General features: G+C 40.3%; 1 protein-coding gene and 1 long non-coding RNA gene across 3 annotated transcripts in view; one reads left to right on the forward strand and one right to left on the reverse strand.

Annotated features, from left to right (window-relative positions):
* The window catches only part of LOC107216540 (T-box transcription factor TBX20-like), a 35,049-nt gene extending 13,753 nt beyond the window's left edge, over positions 1 to 21,296 (forward strand). Inside the window, exons 4-6 of one of the 2 annotated variants that reach the window (XM_015653760.2) lie at positions 6,976 to 7,140; positions 7,328 to 7,404; positions 19,043 to 21,296. In XM_015653760.2, coding sequence (XP_015509246.1) covers positions 6,976 to 7,140; positions 7,328 to 7,404; positions 19,043 to 19,448 — 648 coding nt within the window. In that variant the 3' untranslated portion in view covers positions 19,449 to 21,296. Of the gene's footprint in view, positions 1 to 6,975; positions 7,141 to 7,327; positions 7,405 to 7,470; positions 7,707 to 19,042 lie in introns of those variants that run through there. The other variant, XM_046731375.1, reaches the window with a different exon arrangement.
* Positions 1,506 to 4,273, reverse strand: LOC124292886. The gene is made up of 2 exons (XR_006902835.1): positions 4,187 to 4,273; positions 1,506 to 1,678 (listed from the first exon to the last, which is right to left on the reverse strand). It is a non-coding gene; the product is annotated as an uncharacterized LOC124292886 (long non-coding RNA).
* Positions 21,297 to 23,603: the final 2,307 nt, after the last annotated feature.

A 23,603-nucleotide genomic window follows, 5' to 3' on the forward strand; every position in this document is an offset into this window, starting at 1 on the left:
ATCAACTCAAAAATTTCCAGCCCTGAGAGGCTGCATAAAAAATGACCGTCAGTCTCTGAGCAGTCAAAACTGAGATGTAACTTTTGACCCACTTACCGTACAGTTGAAAGGCGCGTAGATTGAGCTTACAATTAGGGTAATGGTACGATGAAATTGGTATGCCTACCTAAACGACATCAGCTACCGCAATTTTATCTCGAATGGAATTATTTTCCGTGGAATGTAAAACATTCTTAGGTGTCTATTTCCTTTTTTACCTTAGTAAGTCATCTTTTGACGTTCTATTCAGATATTCATATGGACTGTATGAATTACTTAACGTGTAACACTTGAAATACACAAAGACTGAGTTCAGAGTAATGGTACCACTGAACTGATAAACCCACTTATTGTTGGACTTGAGCTACCGCGATTTTGCCACGAGTTGAATTACTATCCGTAAGTCTTGTCCAGCCTTCTCACATGTCATCTCATCTCCTTAGCGAGGCATCGCGGATAGTCTCTCCGCGTAAAGCAGCTACCTGACATGGTGGAGTTATCCAAGCGGTATTTAATACCGCGACGAGGTTTAGGAAGCGTTGGATACATTCGCTCCGTGGGTGGAGGTACGGACGCGACTGACTCCCTTTCCTCGTAGCTGTTACGCACACTTGACAACGGTCAGGGGTAACGATGACTTCGTATAGGCTAATAAATTGTTCGAATGTTTGCCCGGACCTTTTGTCATGATGATTACGGGCAGTAGCCTACGCCCGCGCTCTTTACCCGCTGGGTAGTCTAGCCCTCTTCCCTTCCATTGACGTCGTATGCACAAGCACACGAACACCGTCCTTCCTTCTTCAACGGGAATAGCTCACCCACACCCACCTCCTTCGTGGCGTTTCGCTGTGAGTTGCCTGCTAGTGTGCAAGTGGGGAATAGGCCTCTCACTTCGTCTTTCTCGCTGCACACGCACCATCGTCGTCCGGACGCCAGTCAACTCGACGACTCGGAACTCAGGACTCAAGTGGTAGGGAACATTCCTTGGCCACGGGCACTATTTCATCGTTTCGTATGACGCGATATTATAAGACCCCCGCCTGTGACTGCTCGGTCTACAGGGTGGTCCAAAAGCGACGCTACGAGCATTCGCCGTCTGATATGCATTTTCGATTCAACTAGTATCATTGTCTTATCGTTCCGCTCTGGATATTTTTCACATCTTTTATTCTGTCATTTTCAACAAACGTGGACTCCGCTGAAATCACTTTCAATCTCCGGTGCTATGGCCGCCAACAATAGCTACAGCGAGCCTATTACGTATGCCGGGCAAATATTATTAGTATAGTATGTGTACAGGGTGTTTCACGGTTTACCCATATACTCGGCAAATGGCATTTGATACTTATTTTCCTCTGTTTAATTATAACATCACTTCAAATTCCGAGAAATTATCACAGGATTTACAATCGCTAATCCTGTGTAATCGTTAGGAAAAAATTGGAATATCGACGGAAACAATATAATTATATACTCGTAGCTGTATTCTCATTCGCTTTAAGGTTATTGCATAATACTCTACAACTGAACCATGAATTCCTCGTATTTTTTAACAATTTCCTAAACCTTTTTTTACGGCTCTATAATTTGGCAACACTGCCATCTTCTTAATACCACCCTCCATCTTCCGCAATCTTCCCTGAAATAGAATTCAAAATCTAAATATCGTAAAACAGTGAATGCAAGTAGACTAGAAAACATTATAACGTACACTCTCAGTGTATTGGGTGAGAATTGAATTGCGATTTATTGTTGTTGAGGTTATGTAAACGGATGACAGAGGAACATGATAACAATGATACTTTGACTGGTAAGGTAGATTTGTAAAACCACAGGTGTGAGGAAATGTTGATTTTTTGGTGTTGCGCGATAGTTGCCGAGCATTTAAAGGTCGGTGGCAGGACTTGACAAGCAACTATTCAATTTAAAGAAAAAACACCTTTTGCGCCCTCCTGTACAATTAGCCGCGCCTCCAGCACGCGGAGTTGTTTTACACGACTGGCGTCATGTAGCGACTTTGTATAGCTAATGTCACGGAGGTGAATTTCACCCAGGAGGCTCCACAGGGGCGCATGACCGCATCCTACCAACGAATGTCAGTTGACGCAGGTATAATTATTTCACGATAAACGTGTTGTTAAATCTTTCACATGATCACTTTCCAAGTCATGATCGAGCACCTAACGCATATGTCAGTTATTCAACAAAGTTGCGTGATTAATTTTTGCTGCTACCTAACGAGATGAGAGATATGGGTGATGGTTTGTACGTCAACTGCCCCACGTCGAAGTACTGTAACAATCACGGAGGCTTTGATTCGGTCGCCTGAAATGAACGCGGATGGAAGGATATGCACAAAAATCTTGGTTTGGTTTCTTGATAGGGATCATTCTCTACGGTAAGTACAGACCTGCACATTAATGGGTCTGTTCTGAGCCCAGCGACTTGCTCATCGCGTCTCTCGGTTTCTCTCTTTCTTCTCGTTCTTGGAATAAAGCGCACGCGAAAGTTCAAGTACTCGATTCCTACGTTTAGAGAATAGCCATTAATTTGCAGGTATGCACATGCATAGTTTGTACTGCCCTGAGTTTACGAAACATCATCCATGCAAAGATTTTCATGCCGAGCAAACGGTACTCGAAAAAACTGAAAATACGCCTCGGTTTCCTCAAGACATCATCCTCAATGCACAACAGCCACTGTTGGAATTACTAAGACGTCATCCCAATCATGTTCTGAAGTAATTTGATGTAGACACGCGATGGGGTTACAGTAGGCATTGCTTTATACATAGATCAACGTATTGCTGTATAAGTATACGCTGAATGGCGCTCAATATTGCGCGGGAACGCAACACACATTTATGCATATATTTATGTATGTACTGTGATATTCTGAGGAAACTGAGTATCCAAATTCACATGTTTCGAATAATTTTATTTCATACTGGTTGACTGGATCAATCACGCTCAGGTTTTCTTCCGCTTGCAGATTCGCCACCTTCGTCAAACCGCGAGGTGATTATTTTTTTCATCTCGTAATGAAATTGGATTTTGGAACGAAGTAGTTCAACTCGATCGACAAGAAACCGTTGCAACGTTGTACTATTTACTAGTGAATAGTGATTATAATTGATGCAAACATCTCTAGGGTCTCTGATTGAACTCATCCCAGCAGTACTATTCATGTTCACTAATTGATCCATTCGCTTTCGAAATTGCATTTTATTGCGGAACCAAATGAAGCAGTAAGTGACTCATTGTCGGGCTATTTCAATATTCAACATACACTGAGAAAAATTTCATTTGTTATAGTAACTAGAAAAATTCAGTAAAACAGGTATCGTTAAAAAAATTGTTTGAATATTGTTGGAATTACGAAAAACGAGGCACGCGCAACCATTTTGCGCTATTGTCGATCATTTTTTGGTAATTGCAACGCAAAATCAGTTTCTGAGGTTTACTCTACTTTTTTAGTTAAACAAGGCTTTAACTTCAATTTATTCTTGCACAAGCATTAAATTTTCGCAACAGTTACAAGGAAATATAGGAACAGTGATCGTAATGAGAAAGAATAGTAACCGATACTAGACTTTCTGGTAACAGCTACAAATCTAATTTTAATTTTGCACCTATAATTATATTTTTCGATTGTGGTAAAAAATGAAAATAATCAGGGACTGAGCGGTAACCGGAACTAAAAATTTCTCTCACGATTAGTGTAACCTCAACGTCAACCTCAGGATACTTCATATGATACAGAGGTGTGAAAATAATTCAAAAATTGAAATTGTTCGAAGAGTTAAATTATTCAAACTAGTTGAACAGTTTCTTGATATCATCACGGTACATCTACCATACACCGTGCAGGATACAAAATAGTGGAAAATAAACGAATTATGTATAATAAGGTGTGCGCATGAACACGATGATAACCAGCTGTCCTGTAGCTTCTTGGATACAGGAATTTGTTCGTCGACTACCGCAGTAATTTTACTTCAATCTCAATTTAACGTTATACGGGCTCCAGTCACACGTGTCGAACGTATAACGTAGGTACATAAAGTAGCTGAACATAACATAAATGGTTAAATGAGAAAAAAAAAAAATGAAATAAAAAAAAAGAAACGTTAACGTTCATTTCTTACCAAAGTTATATCTTTCGATTTCCTGGCCTCCTCGCCTTATCTGATCTTCAATGCGTTATAAACTGAAATGTACGCTCCGTATTTATTACAACCTATATCCAACGTGTCCGCATGAGACTGTTCAACAGTCTGACACTTTGACCACAGTTGTGTACGTGCATACATATGCATGTGTACATATACATCATTTATACAGAGAGAGGCTCTGCACACAGAGAGATGAAGTAAAATGTGATAGAGGCCGGGGAAAAAGGAAAGAGGGAAGGGAGGGAGGTAAAGAAAGAGAGAGAGAGAGAGAAGGAGAGGGAGAGCGAAGGATATCCTCGTGTCCACCGGGCCACCTGCAGCCGTTAGGTGGGTTTCAACAGTTGCGAGGACGCAGCCGCCTCCATATTTCATATTAGCTATAATATAAGTCTGATTCCACTCTACCCCTCTCCCCTCTACGGTCATGCACGTTGGTACTCGTATGCATATGCACACGGTTAGACGGTCAGACAGACGTATGCTAACGACGTAGCCTACCTGCCGGGCTGTCCGGTCAGCGCTTATCACGTGCTCAATAAACTACGTAATTATCAAACCAAGTGGCACAAGTCCTTTTTATACATTTCGTACACCTTTACCGTGGGTTCTTTGGACTGGTACGGCGATGACCGGAGGTTAGAATTCTAAGTGCTTACGCGCTCGCGTGCATTCGTTTCACAGTTCGTTTTTATTGTGAATTTTATTTTATTTGAAACCAGCTCCTCGTAAACTTCGTACCCGGCTCGCTTCTCGCGTGCAAAAAGCAAATAATTATTCTCTGTTTTAAACGCAGTGTTTTATAATTATACACATATGGGAAAGAAACCAAGAGTCCCTATGTAACGTAACCAAAATGTGAATTCGAAATTCCCTAACAATTCTAGTTTCGTTTTTTTCTTTTCTTATTTAGGCTACTCAATCTAGCCAACTCAAGCATTGATATGTTGGATCGTCTGAATAAGAAGTTACGTAATCTAAATAAAAAAAGAACAAACATAAAATCTCCGGTAATGTTATTTGCGCCAATGATGGTGAACACGGTTGAAACAACATTTCTACCGCGTAATAAAAATCACTCCTGCACGTCAACAATGTGGGAAGAGGTTTTATAACTAGATGCTTCAAAATGTTTCAACTCTGCAGGTGTTTTTTTACCCGATTTATATATATTGGGCTTATTCGCTATAGAAATCGCCAGAGATCGTCTGGAAAATCGTTTTACAACTAGCTGTTTCCAGATTGGATAAGAATAGATCGGTGTAAATGTGGTGTCAAAGATGTTCATCGATAATTACATTTACTCGGTATATAAATGACTGGCGATGCGGCCGACGTGCGAGAATGGAAGTGATTGTCACATAATTTGTATATAATCGAACTCGCATTTTGGTTCGAACCGAAATCAAGTTAGCCGAAAGGTTAAGGCATTCTTAAAGAATATTGCCGTGCATATAACACTGCCGAAGACTTCCTAGCAGAGTGTTTCTTTTTTCCTAAATTTCGATTCATCGTTAAACTTTGTTGAGCCCCGAGCCGCGTTACTGATTTAAGGAATATGTTCACGAGAATCGATCCCATTTAAGTTTTTCGAACATTAGTCGATTAAAAATATCTTGCGATATCCTCGGTCGATAAATTATCATATGAATCGATCATAGAATAATTTCCAAAAACTAACCTAGAAACTCGTCTCACAGTGAAACAAATAGTTTAAAAATCTGTACGATATTTATTTAGCCTTAGCTGACCTTAGCGCACTTGCTAACAATAGCACGATCATTTTGCAAAAAGTTTCAAATCAATTAGAAGTTTTGTGAAAATATCAGACTGATTCTCGTAAATACTCTTGAACCGGTCATGTGACTCCGTAGTGAAAACACTTGAAGGTTACCTTACATTAAACAACTTCGGAAAACAGTTTAGCTCTCACTCATCATTTCACATGAGTATGAGGTTATGAAACGCGATTGGTCCTAGCCGGGCCGACTGTCTCGTGACCGAAAAATAAAGAAAGTCTCGGCGTCCGCTGCAGGGGGCTAATCGCTACACGCGTAGGATACTCTTTGACTAATCGTGTCGCGTATGATACCGGTTCACGACGCGGCTCGATCTCTCGCTCGGCGGGCACAGCTTTCGTATATCCATTCTGCCATATCTATCCAATCTACATTCTACTTGCTTCGTGCTTCATGCCCGACTAGATATCGCGCGATATCTTCTTGGGAGTTCTACGTATCCTCTAGTCTCGACGATGAACAATGAATCCCATCATTTTATAGTCACTCATCATTCAAACGTTATTCAGCCGGTTAAGGGAACTCCTGCTTTACCGACGAATTCCACAATGCCTATTTTACACCTTCTTCCGCTCCTCGCAGATGGGATTATTGAAAACATAATGATTGTGCTTGTCGAGGCGCTATGAAAAAAATTCGTAACCTCGAAACTCGAAATATATTTACATCAGTGTTCTGATTAATCTTCCAAACGTTTAGTTACCAGTTTGAAGAGATTTCCTTCCTCAGGACGAGATAAACGTGTAGAATACGATTTGCAGTGTTCGTCGATGAAACAAAAAATTTTAACGCCCCCTTAAATTTGAGCACTCGAAGCGGAAGGAAGAAAAATCTCAAGTCAAGCAATTGGAAAACAAATGTTGTCCTTTTCGTGGATTTGATTCATGATAAAGCAATATATTGGCAATTGGTAATAAAATTTAAGCCACTGTGTTCGACTTGTATGTTTTTTCTTTTTTTTTGCAGATTATCTTGAACTCTATGCACCGATACCAGCCAAGAATACACTTGGTTCGATGTCGTTCGCCGGAGGACAACAGCCCGATTACGGACCTTCAGCATGAGGAACACAAGACTTTCATCTTTCCGGAAGCCATATTTACTGCGGTTACGGCATACCAGAATCAGCTGGTACGCAATCTTAAGCTTATTATACATTTGCAGTATTACATTATTGATATGATGTTACATTCAAAAAAGAAATGATGATTTTCAAGAATAACATCGCCTTATATTTTAGCGAACACGTTTTATCCAACGCAACTCGCATTCGTTTCAACGCCTGAGGATTATTATTATATATCTACTTTTCTTTCAGATAACCAAGTTGAAAATTGACAGCAATCCGTTTGCTAAGGGTTTTCGCGATTCATCCAGGCTGACGGATTTTGACCGGTAAGTAATATGTTTTTGTCTCTTACGTATAATACTTATGCGTACAAGTTAATATTTTTTACACAGGTAAAACAATTTGAATAAGCGCCGACTGTGAATGTGATTATAAACACGGATTTTGCGCTTAATTGAAAAAATCCGATTATTACAAATATCTAGTGATACAAAATATATCCATAAATCAATTATAATTATGGCTAATATTGGAAGTCAGGACGCATTATCGGATGCATTATAATTCGCGTTGGTGTAAAACGAGTCGATACACGTTTATAGGAAATAATTCGTTTTATTCAGGTTGTACGATTTAGGTTTAATGGTTCGAGTAGTATTTCATATTATAGATATTCGGAACACTTGAAAAGCAACCGATCAAGATTGTTTGTCTGTATTTCTCAATTTTGAATAATGTCTGTAATTAAGCGTGACTACAAAATAATTAGAAGATGCAGGAGTAGGAATGGTAATAGAGTGATATGTTTGAAAAAATAATTTACTTTTATTGCCACGAACAAGGAATGCCTAGATAGAGGTACATAATTCAAACTAAAGTTTGTTCAAATTTCGGAAACACATCTTTTAAATTTCTTAGTGAACCCTCTTAATCGAATCTAAAAGCACAGGTAGGTATTAAATGCGATCCCTTTTTCCTTCCATTTCTCAGCCTCAGCACCTGCCCCGCACACAAGCTATACTTATCTCCGTGTAATTTGGAAGTGAGCTTCGATCGAACGTCGAAATATTTTACCAACGACAAAGCTTCGATGTTCTTAAGCGCTATTGTACGTCTTCGCACAGGTACTCAGCAGGTATATTCTAGCCGGAATTCGTGCAAAAGGTGTTGGTCTATAAATTTACCAGCCGTGTACAGTGGCCCTTCAGGAAACTCACACCCGAGATGAACTAGCAGCATTTTAAGTTCCATTCTTCCGAGTCAAGCGTGTTGCGACGACGCGCACCCCGAAACTAGGAGATTGTAGATTGCCGGCGACAGATGAGCTGGCTAGGTTGGAAGAGGCGACAAACGAATTACCCTCACGCCCAAAAGGACTTGGGGATTCGGTCGATTTTCTAGGTATTACTGACAATCAGATAGAACTCAACATTGGGTGCTAGGATTGCTTTTTTCGGAAAATGATTTCGGGACTGTGTACGATGAACATTTTGATACGAGTTAAACGCAGCACTTACACATTCCTACCGTCTACTTTGTATAATAAAATCTAGAAAGTCTGGAATTTGGAAGAGTGAGATGCATAAAAATTATCGACAAATCCAGACCGATTTTGAAAAACGCTACAATCAGTTTATGTTTAGACTGTGCGGACGTGATTTCTCAGGAAAAGTCTCGAAATCTTTATTTCCGATATTTGAATGTTGCGTCCTGGATATGTTAGGCTCGGGGCAAGAGTGAAACCACCGTTTGCTATACGAGATATATGCATAAATATTTCCTTAACGCGAGTCGAAACCGTATAATCAACATAGGCCTGAGGCAGGCCAAAGGTTTGGGGCGTTTGTCGAGCAGCGGGTAAAAAGTCGGCGTGTTCAATAAACGGGAAACTAGCTGGCTCGATGTCAATTCACGATTTTTTCCGTAAAACGCATTCTGCTTGCTCGAATATTTAATTAACTGTTCGCTGAAATACCGACATGTAAATTTTTTCGTTCATTAAAGCAGGCCGACAAACTTCTACCGGTGAAATGGTTAGAAAAATTAGTTTGACAGATGTTCGCATGCATCGCATTTCGCAATTTGACAAGTTAAAAAAACTGTTCTTCAAATTGAAAAAAAATTGAGGAGAGGAAACTATTCACCATCCTTTTATCCCTCCTTTTCTGTTCTTCTATAATATAAATTTGCCGTTTTATTTATGTTACCCACGATGAAAATCTCCGACACCGTTCAACCGACTGCGATGAGGTTTTATTTATGATGGAGATAATTTATCGGGAATAGTTCAAATATACGGATTTTAAGAGATTACCGTTGAAAAAAAAAACCAAGTCATTATACATACAGACACTGAAATAGTCAGATGCGCCGCGTCAAGTCTAGCTGCTATAAGTTAATGTCATATTTTTATAACGTGCGGATCTATTAGCTGTACTTGTATACTGTATAGGTTAGAGTATAATGCATAATGCATTGTATGAAGAACTTGCATAACCAAACTTATACCTTATAAGCTCGATTTTTTTTTATCAAAAATATTATTATTATTTTTTTTTTTTTATTTTTTTTTTACCTAAATCCTGTACACAAATTAACGCGTACATGCCCGTGTAAAAAGAAGATGTTTCAAAACGTGTAGAAATTGGTAAACCTCAAGGTTCGCACGTTAAGGGGACACGAGTGTAATTCCAATTGTTTTGATTAAATAAAAAATTCTAATTATCAATAAATTTTTGTAAAATTTACAATTATTCTCGTATCTGTTTGCATTAATTGTACTCAGTAAGTTCCTAGATATTGGTTAGAATGACGAGTGACGTGAAAAATCAGAGTGCTTGAGAATACTTTTTTCCACAATAATTTTAAATAATTATGTAGCTTTCCTGGTAGTGTAAAATAAAAGTTGGCATTCAATTTGCAATTTAATAATTATCTACATCAAATTATGCTACTTATTTGTCATTTACAATATTCAGATAAATTTCAAATTTAAAAAGTTTGACGAGTAAGAGAAATTTAGTTTTTCAAATATTGTTGACATTGAACTGAAAGATATTCATTACCCCGTCTTTTCATCATTTCAACTTCCCTTTGTAAATAAGTGACATAGTTTGATGGTCGAGGATCAGATTGGAAATTAAATGTCAAATTTTCTTCTGTACGCTACCGGGAGAGAAGTGGAATAATTTCAGAATTTCGACTCCTTAGGTGTCTCTGTCACGGGTCATAACTGCCCGAGCATAAGCTTGAAGTACGGAGTTGTCGAACGCTTTTCAAACGTTGCAATACTTTTGTTTCCATGAATAAATACGTAAAATAAACGTTCAACCCACCGTTATTGATATATTTCATGTATATTAGGGTGATCCGTACTTAGGGTGTTGATGATTTTTTTTTCAGACCACCCCCCAAATCAACTATAAATAATTCAAAAACAATTTCCTAATTCTTTCAGATTTTTATATCAATTCTAACCCGTGCCTGTAAATGGATGGATATCACCATTTAAAATACACCTGTTTCAGATACATTCTCAGCATATAATTTATTGTAAGAGTGACGATGTTCGAGTCAATCTGTAATTGCGAAGATTTAGTGAGTATTAGTACTACTATCTGAGAAAAAATTCACATCATCATACCAACCAATCTCGACGAATTGCACACCCTAGAAATTTGACTTTTTCTTTTTATTTATAAGAAATCCAATTGTCTATATTACCTGTTATGATGATATGAATTTTTTCTCAGATAGTAGCACTAATGCTCACTAGAACCTCACATTTATGGATTTTTTCGAACATTATTACTCTTACAGTAAAATATATACTAAGAACGTGTCCGAAACACGTGTATTTTAAATTGGGAAATCCTTCCTCTTACAGTCACGGGTTACAGTTGATATAAAAATCTGAAAAAAATTGTGAATTGTTTTTAAATTATTTATAGTTGATTTGGTGGGGTGATCCGGAATAAATTCGTCAACATTCTAAATGAGGACCACCCTAATGTACATATAATATCCGTTCTTTCGTATTTCAATGCTTCGTCGAAGTACTACAATACAACTTCATTCCGACCATGTAAACAGCGTCCTAATAAATCTTGACTCAAGTTGTTTCGGAATCGATCGTTTTCAAAGAATCTTATTTACATTCTTCTCCCGTCGAGTCAAGACTCTCAAGTTTATTCCCAAGCACCGATAGTCGAATTTTTTAACCTTCGTTCCCGCGGTTCGACTCCCTCCACAAAGTGCCTCGACAACGAGCCCCCTTGCAGAAAATTTCAAGAGTTTAAGTCGACGCGTATCGCTAGCGATTTTGTCGCGTACCCCTCGACAGACGTACGCCGGGGGGGGGGGGGGGGGGGGGGGGGCTGGAATAGCACATAGGATAGAAATCCGGCTGCGGAGCCGATAATGCGGAAGGGCCATCGAGCATGCGCGCGGCGGCACCGGCTTAATGAGAGAGCGGGCCGTTCACCGCAACAGAGCGCGAGCACCCGCCCACTTCACGCCGGCGCTGATAGATAGATGGCCCTGGGGGTTTCTGGTTCTCTCGCTCATTGGGTTTCCCCGCTCTCTCTCTCTCTCCAACTCTCCGGCCGTTTCCCTTTTTCCCTCGGCGATCGAGCGATGAAGCGAGCGAGTGCAGCGCGCCTTGTCTCCTTCCCTCCGGCCCGGGGGACGGAAGGGAGGGCAGGGAGGGTAAGGCATTCATCTATATTAGCTCCGAGAGCGGGCGGCCTGTCATTACCGCCGCCGCGCTGCCCCCACCCGGCACGCCAGCGTCCCAACGCGTTGGCCCATTAGCGGCCTGCTGCATTACCGAGAGGGAGAGGAACCTCGAGGTGCAAGCCTGGCGGCTGCGGCGCGGCGAGCCCCGGCACCCAGCAGCAATGCAGAGCTAATAACTGCCGTTTAAAACGCAAAAACAACGCCGCCCGAATCGATCTTCGGTGCTGTTCCGAGCCGGGTTCGATTCCCCGAGAAACGGAGGAAGACAGAGAGAGAGAGAGAAAGGATCCTCCTCCTCCTCCTCATCCTTCTCGTATATTCTTCTCCTATACCTGACTGCGTTATGGGCTACGGTGCACCGCCGCAATCTTAGGAAACCGCAAATTCAAGTGCGCATGCGTCAAACAAGTCGATTCCATGCGTTGATTGGACCGAACCGCGCTCGTATTATCGTCTGCTTGTCAGGTTCGCCAACTTGGTAAGACTCGCTGGATCGATTCTGAAACTGATGCGCAACGAGAAGAATGACTTTTTTTGTTCCGGTTACCGCTTAGTCCTTAACTCATTTTTTTACCACAATCGAAAATTATAGTCCTGGGTAGAAAATGAAAATTAGTCTTTTTAGCCGTTACCGGAAAGTCTAGTATTCGTTACTATTCTTTCTCGCGACGATCACTGTTACAATATTTTCTTGCGACTGTTGCGAAAATTTAATGCTCGTGCAACGATAAATTGACGTTAAAGCCTTATTTAACTAAAAAAGTAGAGTAAACCGAAGAAACTGATTTTTCGTTGCAATTACCAAAAAAGGATCGACAATAGCGCAAAATGGTTACGCGTACGTCGTTTTTTTTAACGATACCTCTTTTACTCAATTTTTCTACTTACTATAACAAATGAATTTCTCTCAGTGTAATACTATTGACGAAGAAATAGTGATTATTGCTGGTGATATTGTTTCTTTCAACTATCTGATTTCAAATGATTTTATTATATTAGTCGATCGGACCAAATGGCGCTCGGATTATCATCTGCTTGTCAGTTTCGTCAACTTCGGTTAATACTCGTAATTACCGTTTGGGGTCATGCTCACGATGAGTGGAGATATGCTGGCTGGTTCCCTCGATCCCGAGAAGAAATTCAGTTGCGTAACTAATTGTAAGCAGATCAAACCAATGGGCCGGAAAAAGTTGTGTATAAATAGTGATTATCGATGAAAACATCAGTAAAGTCTACTGGAATTACCAATGACCAAATAAAAAAATTAAAACTGATTCACTTTTAAAAAAAGTTACGCTGAACTGTGCGATTAACCAAACAATGTATCTAACAGTAATACCAAAAACTGGTATCGAATTAGTGTCGACACCTGAAAATAGCTTCTGATCAGTGACCAGGCGTCGTCAATACCAATAATCGATCAAGTAAATTTTGCATAATCCTGCGGATGCTCGTAAATTTTATTGACAGAAATTTGTATCGATAACTCTCAGCTTTCGAATGGTACAAACCATGCAGCGGTGCGAAAAAGTCATTAAATCCACCATTTTATGAAGAAGAACGGAAAAAGTCGACGCAGTGCAACGCTGACGTCGTCAGTGTCGGCGGGACGAAGGCGTTAGGGTCATTATCGCGGATCATTACCTAGCAGACCCTACCGTGCGACGTTGGACGATGGGCCATAGCGTCCGGGAACCATAGGCATACCGCTTCTTCCTCTTTTTCACCTACCAACCTTCCACTACACTCGCGTGCTTCGTTCACACCCCGATCCTCCTCATTGTCAGAGGAACCCTACCAACATGCATTTCTCTCGGATGCACGTACATACCTACTTCATGCTCATACACCACTACCTGCTTGTTCGTGCTCTCGGCGCGGTCGGCGGCAGCCGTCTAAATTACAGGCTCGACCGTATTTTGTTGTTTTGTTGTTTTTCAACGCGCCGAAAGGAAATGAGCGAGCGAGCGAGCGAGCGCGTCACGCCAACCCAAACCCGCTAATTTCTATTCATATTTTATGGCTATTAATTTCTTCGCTGTTATACCTTGCCTGTCTCTCCACCACCGCCTTAAACCTCTTCTTTCTATATCTGTCTCTTTCTTTTACTCACCACGTATCTTCGACTTAAAGCCACTTCAATTTCTCTATAGCATTTCCGATACGATTCGTTCACAGTGCTTTGTTCAGCTAACTAACCTAACTAACGATTATAAATAGCCTTATAGGGAGAGTATGACACCTAAGCAGATCATGGATTCTGCTCAAACTTTTAGAATCGTTTCTTTGGCTTAAGATATGAAGCCTGCACGATATGTAATAACATCTCACAGGCCTCAATTCTCTTTGTGTAAAATTGGTATTATCAGCAATTTGATGAATAAAATAAATTTGATGACAAATAAAACCTGTCGTGTATTTTACCTTAAATATAAATTTTCCTTTTTCACCGCCGAAGTTTCGATGACAATATTTTACAGATTGAAATATAAACGGATATATTAATACTTTAGAGCTACAGTGAAGTATAACCGGTGAATTTGAGACTGATCTATTGTAAATTGCGCGAAGAAAGGTCCGGTAGATAGAATCATGCATCAGAAGTTCCATATTTCGGTTCCAAGAAACACCGTTAGAAGTTTCAGCAAAATCCATGATCCGTAGTTCTGATACTCGAATCTCCTTGTTAGTATCATACTGTTCACCAGATCTATGCCAATTGTTCAAGGCTTCCAAATTCAATTTTTCTCCAATTTATCTGATGGAAATAAGGTCGTCGAGAGTCCTTACGGTACAGGATCCTCTTTAGCCATGGTTCTACAGAATTCTACGTTGCGACCCCAGTCTTTTTCCCCACAGATGAATAAATTATTTTCTCTGTATCCCGGTGACCTTGAAATCAAGTTTTTTTCACCTCCATCCCGAGGGAGTGCAAAAATTCGCTGGCGCGAACGCGTCCAAATAATTCGTGATAAAGTATTCAGTTTTCCTCGACATGACAAAAGTCCTTTTGTCATTTATCGCGCGTATCTGCGACTCTCTTCTTGTAAGCTGACGTTTCAAAGCTCGTATTTTCAGACCACCCTTGTCTACTTGTGTGCGGCTTGAGTAGCCGCTTCGAGGAGCGATCGTGGAGCGTGAGGTAAGAGGAGGAGAGTCATTCGATAGACTACCTTTGACCATCAACGGGTGTAACCTATCATTATCCTACCACTTACCTAACGCTTGTATCAGGCAGCGGAATAACCGGGCCTCGCCGTTCGGTGGAATTCATCTTATTGTCCGTTCTAGCCACGAGATTATCAAACAATAATTTCACTGTTCTCAAACGTCTGAAATACTTAAAGATATCGTGTGCTCTCGAGGAGTAAAATATATTGAGAATATATTCCCTGTCGTCTGACTGGTGTATTTTTATATATATATATGTATGTATATACATATATATTTTACACCTACACACACACACGCAGGCACACACATGTAATACATATATCCAACGCCCCGAGCACACCGCGCTGAATTATTCAAAGGCGTATCATGGGATGCGGACGATCACACGCTACGCACTCAGTAGTTATACCTATAGGCGAACCTTTGAATAACCCCCGACACTGTACACCTTGTCCTTTTAGGGAAAAGTGAATTAGAAGTGGGAAGTAGGCAGAAAAGTGTCCTTTTCCTTGTGACGGTCTGAAAAAACTGTAGACCCAACTGTAGTTCAATCGGATTTTCGTTTATTGGTTAGGTTCGACAAGTTGATAAAACTGGAGTAGTAATTCAGGTTACGCTGGATTGATGTATAGGCGGCCGATTGGTTTTTGAGAAATTTCAGTTCTGGAACTCGTGCGCAAGAATCTATTAAATCGTTATACTATCGTCGAAGCAATAGTGATTAATGCTATTGTATTATTTTTTTATTTTTTATTTATTTTTTTCTTGTCACGTAACCAAGGATAGCTATTTTACGAAAAAGAAGGTTAACATTGTGAAGTAAGTTCCTTTTCCTCACGCCTCACGCCTCATCTTTCATCTTTACTCTGGCTGTAAATCACAACACTCAGTGATTAGTTTCCCCGACGAGAATTCTTAAACAGTCCCTGCGGGCAAAAATACTCCAAAGACTGGTTGAGCCTTCTCACCTGACGTCTACCAGGGATCTTGCAAACTTGATATTAAGTAGTTTTTCTAGTTTATTGTTACAGTCCTTGCTCAAGGGCCAGACTTACGAGTTTATCCTCTGTGCTACACAAATTACTTCTACATGTCTTCGTTTCTTTGAGAACCACTCTGATATTGTTGCAAAAGGCTGTGAAAGCGAAGAAATATTCATAAAACTCACGGTAACACGAATAGTACTTTTGACCCACAAATACGGTAAAAAGTTAAGTGAAAAATTGAGTATTGCATGCTCGATACGCGTTCTGCGGTACAGAAATAATACCTCATTGAAATAAGACACGAACAAGCTTTAAAGATGAGGAAGATCGAGGCTGAGGTGTTAGGCAACGATGGAATCAAACTGGAAGCAATCACGTGCTAGGTTGCGTTAGATATTTTTTGCGCCCAGGTACTCGATTACAGTGTGAAAGCCAAACTGCACGAATGTGCATTTCAGGTATTTATAAAAACTAACAGGTACTGCACATCATCTGCACGGAGAATAATTTCTAGCCGTAGCCATTGTACGAACTCCAGGCACGGATGAACCAACAGGTACGGAAGGACCTAGAAATGCTGGTAGCCATTTTCGGTATTAATTTAAGTATTGACGTTTTCGAAATAGTAGGATTTAAATATATCTCTGCCTAATCCAATTGCTATTGAATGAATACGACTCAATATACTCGTGTGAATAATACTCAACAATACTCACATAAATATCATGTATTTTGAGTTAATCGTCCCCTGTGACCAACGTCCATGAACCAACCCCCAACGAATTCTCAAATATATTCATCTTTTACTGTCATCGAGAAACGTAGTTTACGGTAAAGCCGAATGAAAATGCGTTTCTTAAGTATAAATCGAAAATTTAACACGGAGTATTTTTTTTTTTTTTTTTATACAGTCGGTACAGTACTTCGGTTCACATATGTTGATGCAACCATAAAATCATATCAAGACTGATGTCGCGGTTCTCCGAAAATGTAGTGTTCGAAACCATAGTTACAGTAAAAACTAACTTCGGTACCTGTCGCATTTTCTACCTATTCATTCTACACGCTACTCCGAGAAAATCTATTTTACAATAACAAATTTCGCGGTAACTATGAAACAATGATATTTTTCCCGATGCGTGAAAAAGGTAATTTTTTTCGAGTACAGACAGACGAGTGCAAATAGTGGTTCAATAGAGTTTGGGTCTTGACAGCGATGTTTTACGACAACGAGGAGAATGAATGGAAGCGGACGCTGCCGTGTGTGGTCCAGCACGTCCGGGCAGTCCGAGCACGCTGACGATTAGCTTCAGGGCCTTAATCCCTCTGGCCTACGTCGGCTGGGTCCTGGCTCAGTATGCCTCTGACGGTGTGCATACCCTTGGCTCGGTATGCATGCCCGTGCACAAGGTGTCGTGTTACTCGCTAAGCAGTGTAGAAGGGTCGGAAGGGCCTGAGGAACGAGACAAAAAACAAACGCCATCGTCCTTCTTGTGCAGTCGCCACGCGTGCCCATATGCAGAATCCATTGTTCTACTCTGGCATGGACCGCCATATTCGCACGATTTCGAGTCAGATCCAGAGCCAAAGGCATTCGGTTCATAACGCGAATCAGTTTTTTTCTAGACAGACTCGAAGGCTATCACACTTGACGATGACGATGAGTGCAAGATTTACTCTTCTTGCTTAGCCGGTACTTCCTTGTACACGTGATAAGAGTTTCTAGCCTGTGGCTTTTAAGGCCGGTAATCCCGCTGCGCGGATGGGATTCGCAATGTTTGAAAAAGAGAAAGCGTTGTGAACAATGCGGGATGGTCCCCGTGGGTGCCAGTTTTAAATGGATAGGGGTGAAAAACCATGGTCAGGACCACCGTAGCGTGGAACGAAAAATACTGTTGGATGTACTGAAGACCATTTATCAACATTCTATTTTTCGAAACTTCTTAGAACTCCACCAGAGAACCCAAAATATAAGCTCCGTCTTTGGCATATTGTAAATACCTTCATAACTCATTGGATGTTATCCGGATATCCGCTCAGTGATATTTTTTTCAATTTATGAACAGAAATATATTGATTCGTGCTCCGCTGCTGGAGCTTCTCGACAACTCTCCTTAATTTTTTTACTCCACCGCTTGTCACAAATGATACGTTGCACACTTCAATACCTTCGAATAAGACTGGCGACTGCCGCCATTACGCGTTGAGTCAGTCGTCCAAATATTTCGAGTTTCATGCAATCAACTAGGGTAGCAGAAAAAAATAATCGTACGCGTTAATTATCGTCGCGTCGTTGAGCACAGTACTTTCGATCATAGTCCAACACACTATGATTTGACGAAGTTCTAATAACTATTGATCGGGGCCTGCCTCTTATCAAAGTATAATATTTTATACTGTGTCTAATCAGAACTGTCTCCCAAATATGCGATTATGCTTGGTTACGTTAGGTTAAATAATACTAGATAAGATTAGGTTAAGTTCTTTCAGTGTTTACGTACACTGAGAAAAATTTCATTTGTTACAGTAACTAGAAAAATTCAGTTAAACGGGTATCGTTAAAAAAAACTGTTTGAGCCATTGTTGGAATAACGAAAAACGAGGTACGCGTAACCATTTTGCGCTATTGTCGATCCTTTTTTGGTAATTGCAACGGAAAATCTGTTCGTTCGGTTTACTCTACGTTTCTTAGTTAAATAAGACTGTATCGTGAATTTATCGTTGCACAAGCATTAAATTTTCGCAACAGTTGCAAGAAAATCTAGTAACAGTGATCGTAATGAGAAAGAATAGCAACGGATATCAGACTTTCCGGTAACAGGCTATAAAACTAATTTTTATTTTCTACCTAGAACTATGTTTTGGCGATTGTGGTAAAAAATGAAAATAGTTAAGGACCGAGCGGTAACCGTAACTAAAAATTTCTCTCAATGTACCGGCCTAGATGTCCTCTCGGTGTGAATGTACTCCGGTTAGGTTACGTAACGTCAGCTCGGGTTAGATTCGCTCGCGTTTGGTTACCTTGGGAATTGAGACTCACGACCATTTTCTTTGACGATGCTTTCAGAGATCCGATGGAGCTGATGGAACAACAGTTGGTGCGATGCGGCGTGCCGCCGCTTCGACTCTACGAGCACCTCGCCATGTCGTCCTCGGGGTTAGGAGGAGGCGTCCAACACGACGGAAGCGGACAACACGGCGGAACTCACCCTCTGGCACCTTGGCTCCCTCCCGCCTCCGCTCTCGTTTACGGAGGGGTGGCGCAGGCCCATGGACGGGGGGGGATTCCCTCCCCGTTCGCGACACACTTCGCGGCGTTTCCTACCCCCACCACGACGAGCCTCCCGTGGCCCATGCTGCCCCGACGACCCTCGCCCTCCTCGACGACGACGGGGATGAGGTACGCTCCGTATCCACCCTCGGCATCGACGCCGCCGCCGCTGCGTCCGCCACGCCCAGCCACCCCCAATTAGCCCCGGAACTCCGCTTATTCTCTTCGCCCCTTGCGCCCAACCCCCCGTGTATAGCCTCTAAGTATATACTGTCTAGTTGTATAATAGTGGTAGATAAATAATATTCGTCGGCGATGCTCGAGGGGATCACGGGATTTCCGGTTTCGTAGAAAAATTCGGCTTTCATAATGTTTCAGAATTTTTCATTTCACGCCAAAATCAAATCAAATCTTATCGAACTTGTGAAAATCGTAGACTCTGTCATTTTTGCTTACATTTTGAAAATATGAATTCATATATCGAACAACGCAGTACAGAAATGTGTACAGTACATTATATACGAAATGCGGACTGCACACGTGGACTTATTTCATCAAGGAAATCCACGGTCACAAGTGCAATCATAATCCCTAATCATTTTTTCGCTACGGGTGGGAAAGATAGTTCGGAATAAAATTTGTTGAATTTGTCTTTGAAACACGAACGTCCGATATCCCCTTGAACTGCGTACCCCGAGGAGCCAAAGAAAAAACCCACAAGAGAGCGAGCGAGAGAGAAAGAGAGAGAGAGAATGTGTGTCAGTATAGCGTTATAGCGTGTGTACAGAGTTGAAAATATAATCATCCGATAATAAAAGACACAAGAAATGCTGCGCGAGCCAGATGGTATTTGCCGTGTTCTCAATTCTACGATGATAGTAATAATAACAACGTCAACGGCTTTCGGATACGGCGCCCGCGTATTTTCGCGTGACGATCGGTATTTCCCACGGAGTGTAAATTCTCTCCGCCAGGAGTACTCGTAAGAGGGAACCATAAGCGACTAGTTTTTTGCCTTCGCAGACGGACGAGTAAATTCGCGCGGAGTGAATCTTTGTTTCTAGGATTCATTCGGCGCTTAAATCATAATTTAGTTACTCTTGCCATCGGTTATATCGCCGCAAATATTCGCTTTAAGGCTGTACGTTACCGGAAGTCATCGTTGAGCCGAAACAAAATCCGAAGTGGCTCAAGAGCGGCCATGTTGATGTAGCGCTATCTGTTGATTTCTAAAAATCTCTACGTATACGGCGAAATTATTCTCAAACGGCATAATCATTCACACCAACGCTGCTGCGTCAGGTGAATCCGCAATTACAAATGATTGCCGCTCATTTTTTCGAAGATCGCGATGTTCGATACTTCGAAGTTAATTACATATCAATTTGTAATTGTGATTGGAACGTAGTAGAAATTCCAAACTCAGTCAAACAATTTAGGTATAACTCATCCACGGCGCATTAGTGTATTGCTGTTCTCTAATTGGTGCCAAATAAAGTAAGTTAGGCCAGTCCGCCAAAATCTAAATGTCAAATTTTTTCTCCAACACCTCGATTTCAATAAAAAAATAATACGAATGGAAAGAGAATATTTCATTGCCATTTAAGGATAATTTCCCGGAGCGTACGTCATCGTAGTGCATAAAATAATAACACAGTAATGACGATTACATTGTTATAATTAACTGGGTGTGATTTCTCTATATATATATATATATATATGCATATGTATATATATTATATATATTTATAATAGTTTTAAAAATATGAGTATGTGTACATATACTATGTGAGTGCATGTATATAATTTAGACTTGTACGCCAATCGGAGGGTGGACGAATGTGTCAGTGAGTTAACGTTTGCACGTTTGTGTAATATTGAAATAGTTGTATCATACCATAATAGTATTAACTCGACCTTGTCAAAGGCGGTGAAAATTTGTAAATATAATAAATATAGATATCCGACTGTAGCGCGTCTATAGATTTAATTCCGTACTTTAATTGTATAGGCGTAGTAAAAAATGAATGATCTTTAAATAAACCGTGATGGTCGCATAACCACGACGCTGAATCCTTCGCCCAAAGTACCTCCTCTGATCCTTTACTCCCCCGCACTTCATTTTGCACTCTGGTATCGAGATTAGGTTCAACGCACCAGTAGCTGAACAGTTCTAATTAACCGACACCTTCTGCGATTGGGATTGGTCAAAAGCCACTATCCAGCATCAGGTTTCATGCCCAGCTACTACGTTCACCTTATACTCGATCGACTTACATTTCATTTCGTATTCGCCGCAATTCAATTATCGTAAGGTGCTAGAATTTCATGTGTTATTTTCAATTATTACTCCGTCAATCCATTTAGCGGAAATTTTTCTGATACTGTGATAACGAAAACTGCAGTTTATAATTCCTTTAACAAAACGAAGATTCGTTTGTTCATTGAAATATGTAAGCTGGTGGACAATTCCGGTGTGAAAATGGAACGAGATCTAATCACCACGAATGATCAAAACACCGTGAATATAATATATTGTCCAGGGTTTTTTCCTGGAGCGGTTATTAAAGCTTAAAGATCGAGCTGTAATTCTTGTTTAATCGTCTTGCTCAGCACCAATTAACATCAAGTTTATCTCTGCGAATGTATATGATTGTAGCGGCAGTATGTAATTGACCTTTGGCTTCGGTGCCGATTGACGAAGATCTAATCTCATGAATCGAAAAGATATCAGGCGTATAACCGCTCCACCGATCCTTTGAACTCACCGAACCTTTGATTCACGATCGATTGTGAATTGGTGGAGTAATTTTACTACAAATCGGACGGACGGAAAGAAAAGCATCTTATTAACGAAGATATCTTGCAATTCTTTCATTCGATACTTAAACCGTTTTAACCAATGAATTAGGGTTAAAAAAGAGTTTCTACAGAAATTCCAGTTCTACCATCATATACTGCAATCACAAGTAACTATCGTAAAAGGTATAATAACACGTACTTGTGGCATCATTATTGTGGTTGAAAATTTATTGCACTGCTGACTACAATTTTATGAGAAACACAATGCAACGAGTTCATGTAGAAATATTCTACTTTTTAATTCCAAATCATGTTTATGCTATCACGAGCACTGCTTTGGATTTTTGTCGTATTTTCAAAATGTGCCGAATTTTGTACAGCTATGTTGCGGCATTACCAAAAATATGACAAGAAGAAAAACAAGAAGAGCATTAAATTAGAAAAAATCGGTAATCTACAGGTAGATCGGTCGAACAGAACGCTCGAGGTAATTTCCATGTACAAGGTGCTGAAACCTGATATCATGTATACAGATATGCCAAACGGGGCAAAAATTTTAACCTGTTAAATTGTATCGTGTTACTTTATCTGCGAGAAAGCTAAGCGTTGAAGGCTGATGTAATTCCAATTAGCGATCATTGTTATTGACGCTACATTTTTCGGTAAACTATAACGAAGTAACACCGAACGTTAGTGTGCCAGGCGAGTTGAAAGGTAGGACTTATAATATTTCTTAATCGCTTGTAATTTTACAACGGACTCATGTAACAGCGAAGACAAAAAATTCATTGCTATTATCACGGCACGTTATACCGAATAATAAAATTGAAATTGTTAGCTAAACTACAATTTTAGTGTATATTCAGGAGGTACATCGGTATCATTGGCATTGCGATAGCGTGACTATAGCTAATAGTTTCCGTAGTAGCGTCCTATTTATCTGTGTGAGTGATTTTCAGAAATTACCTTTTTCAACAAATTGCGAACAGAGTAAATTCAACGCAACTAACAAGTGCGGCTGATTTCTACAGTCACTTCAAGTGTGTAGTTCTGATTTACAGCGACTTCTGATATTGCTGCTCAAAATTGATAGGATCTTAGAGAAAACATTCCGAGTCCAGAACAGCAAAGAAATGTTAGATTCAGTCTCAGGTAGAATCTGCAAGTTTTCAAGTTAAGAGTATGCTAGGTCTGTCTGTTTTACCGACAGATTCATAAAATCGTATTTTATTCTTTTTCGCTTTCCTACACGATGAAATTGCTTTAAACTTTTAACAAAGGTAGGATCTATGATCGCGCGTGTATGACCGATCACTGAGAAAAAAAAGTTATTAAACCAAACAACTAACTTTTTGACTATTCCAGCTTATTTGGTTCGAACAATTTCTCACTCAGAACAACCACTTTTTACTTGAAACAAAAATTTGTTTCACAAGACAGGTTTTGACTCAAGGAAATTATTTTGTTCATTAGATTATATAGCTACTCTGAACAAAAAAAAAAAAAATCCATTCAAGTAAATGAGGATATGTTTGAAGTGAAACCAAGAAAGAGT

The sequence above is a fragment of the Neodiprion lecontei genome, chromosome 2, assembly GCF_021901455.1.
Source record: "Neodiprion lecontei isolate iyNeoLeco1 chromosome 2, iyNeoLeco1.1, whole genome shotgun sequence".
NCBI lineage: Eukaryota > Metazoa > Arthropoda > Insecta > Hymenoptera > Diprionidae > Neodiprion > Neodiprion lecontei.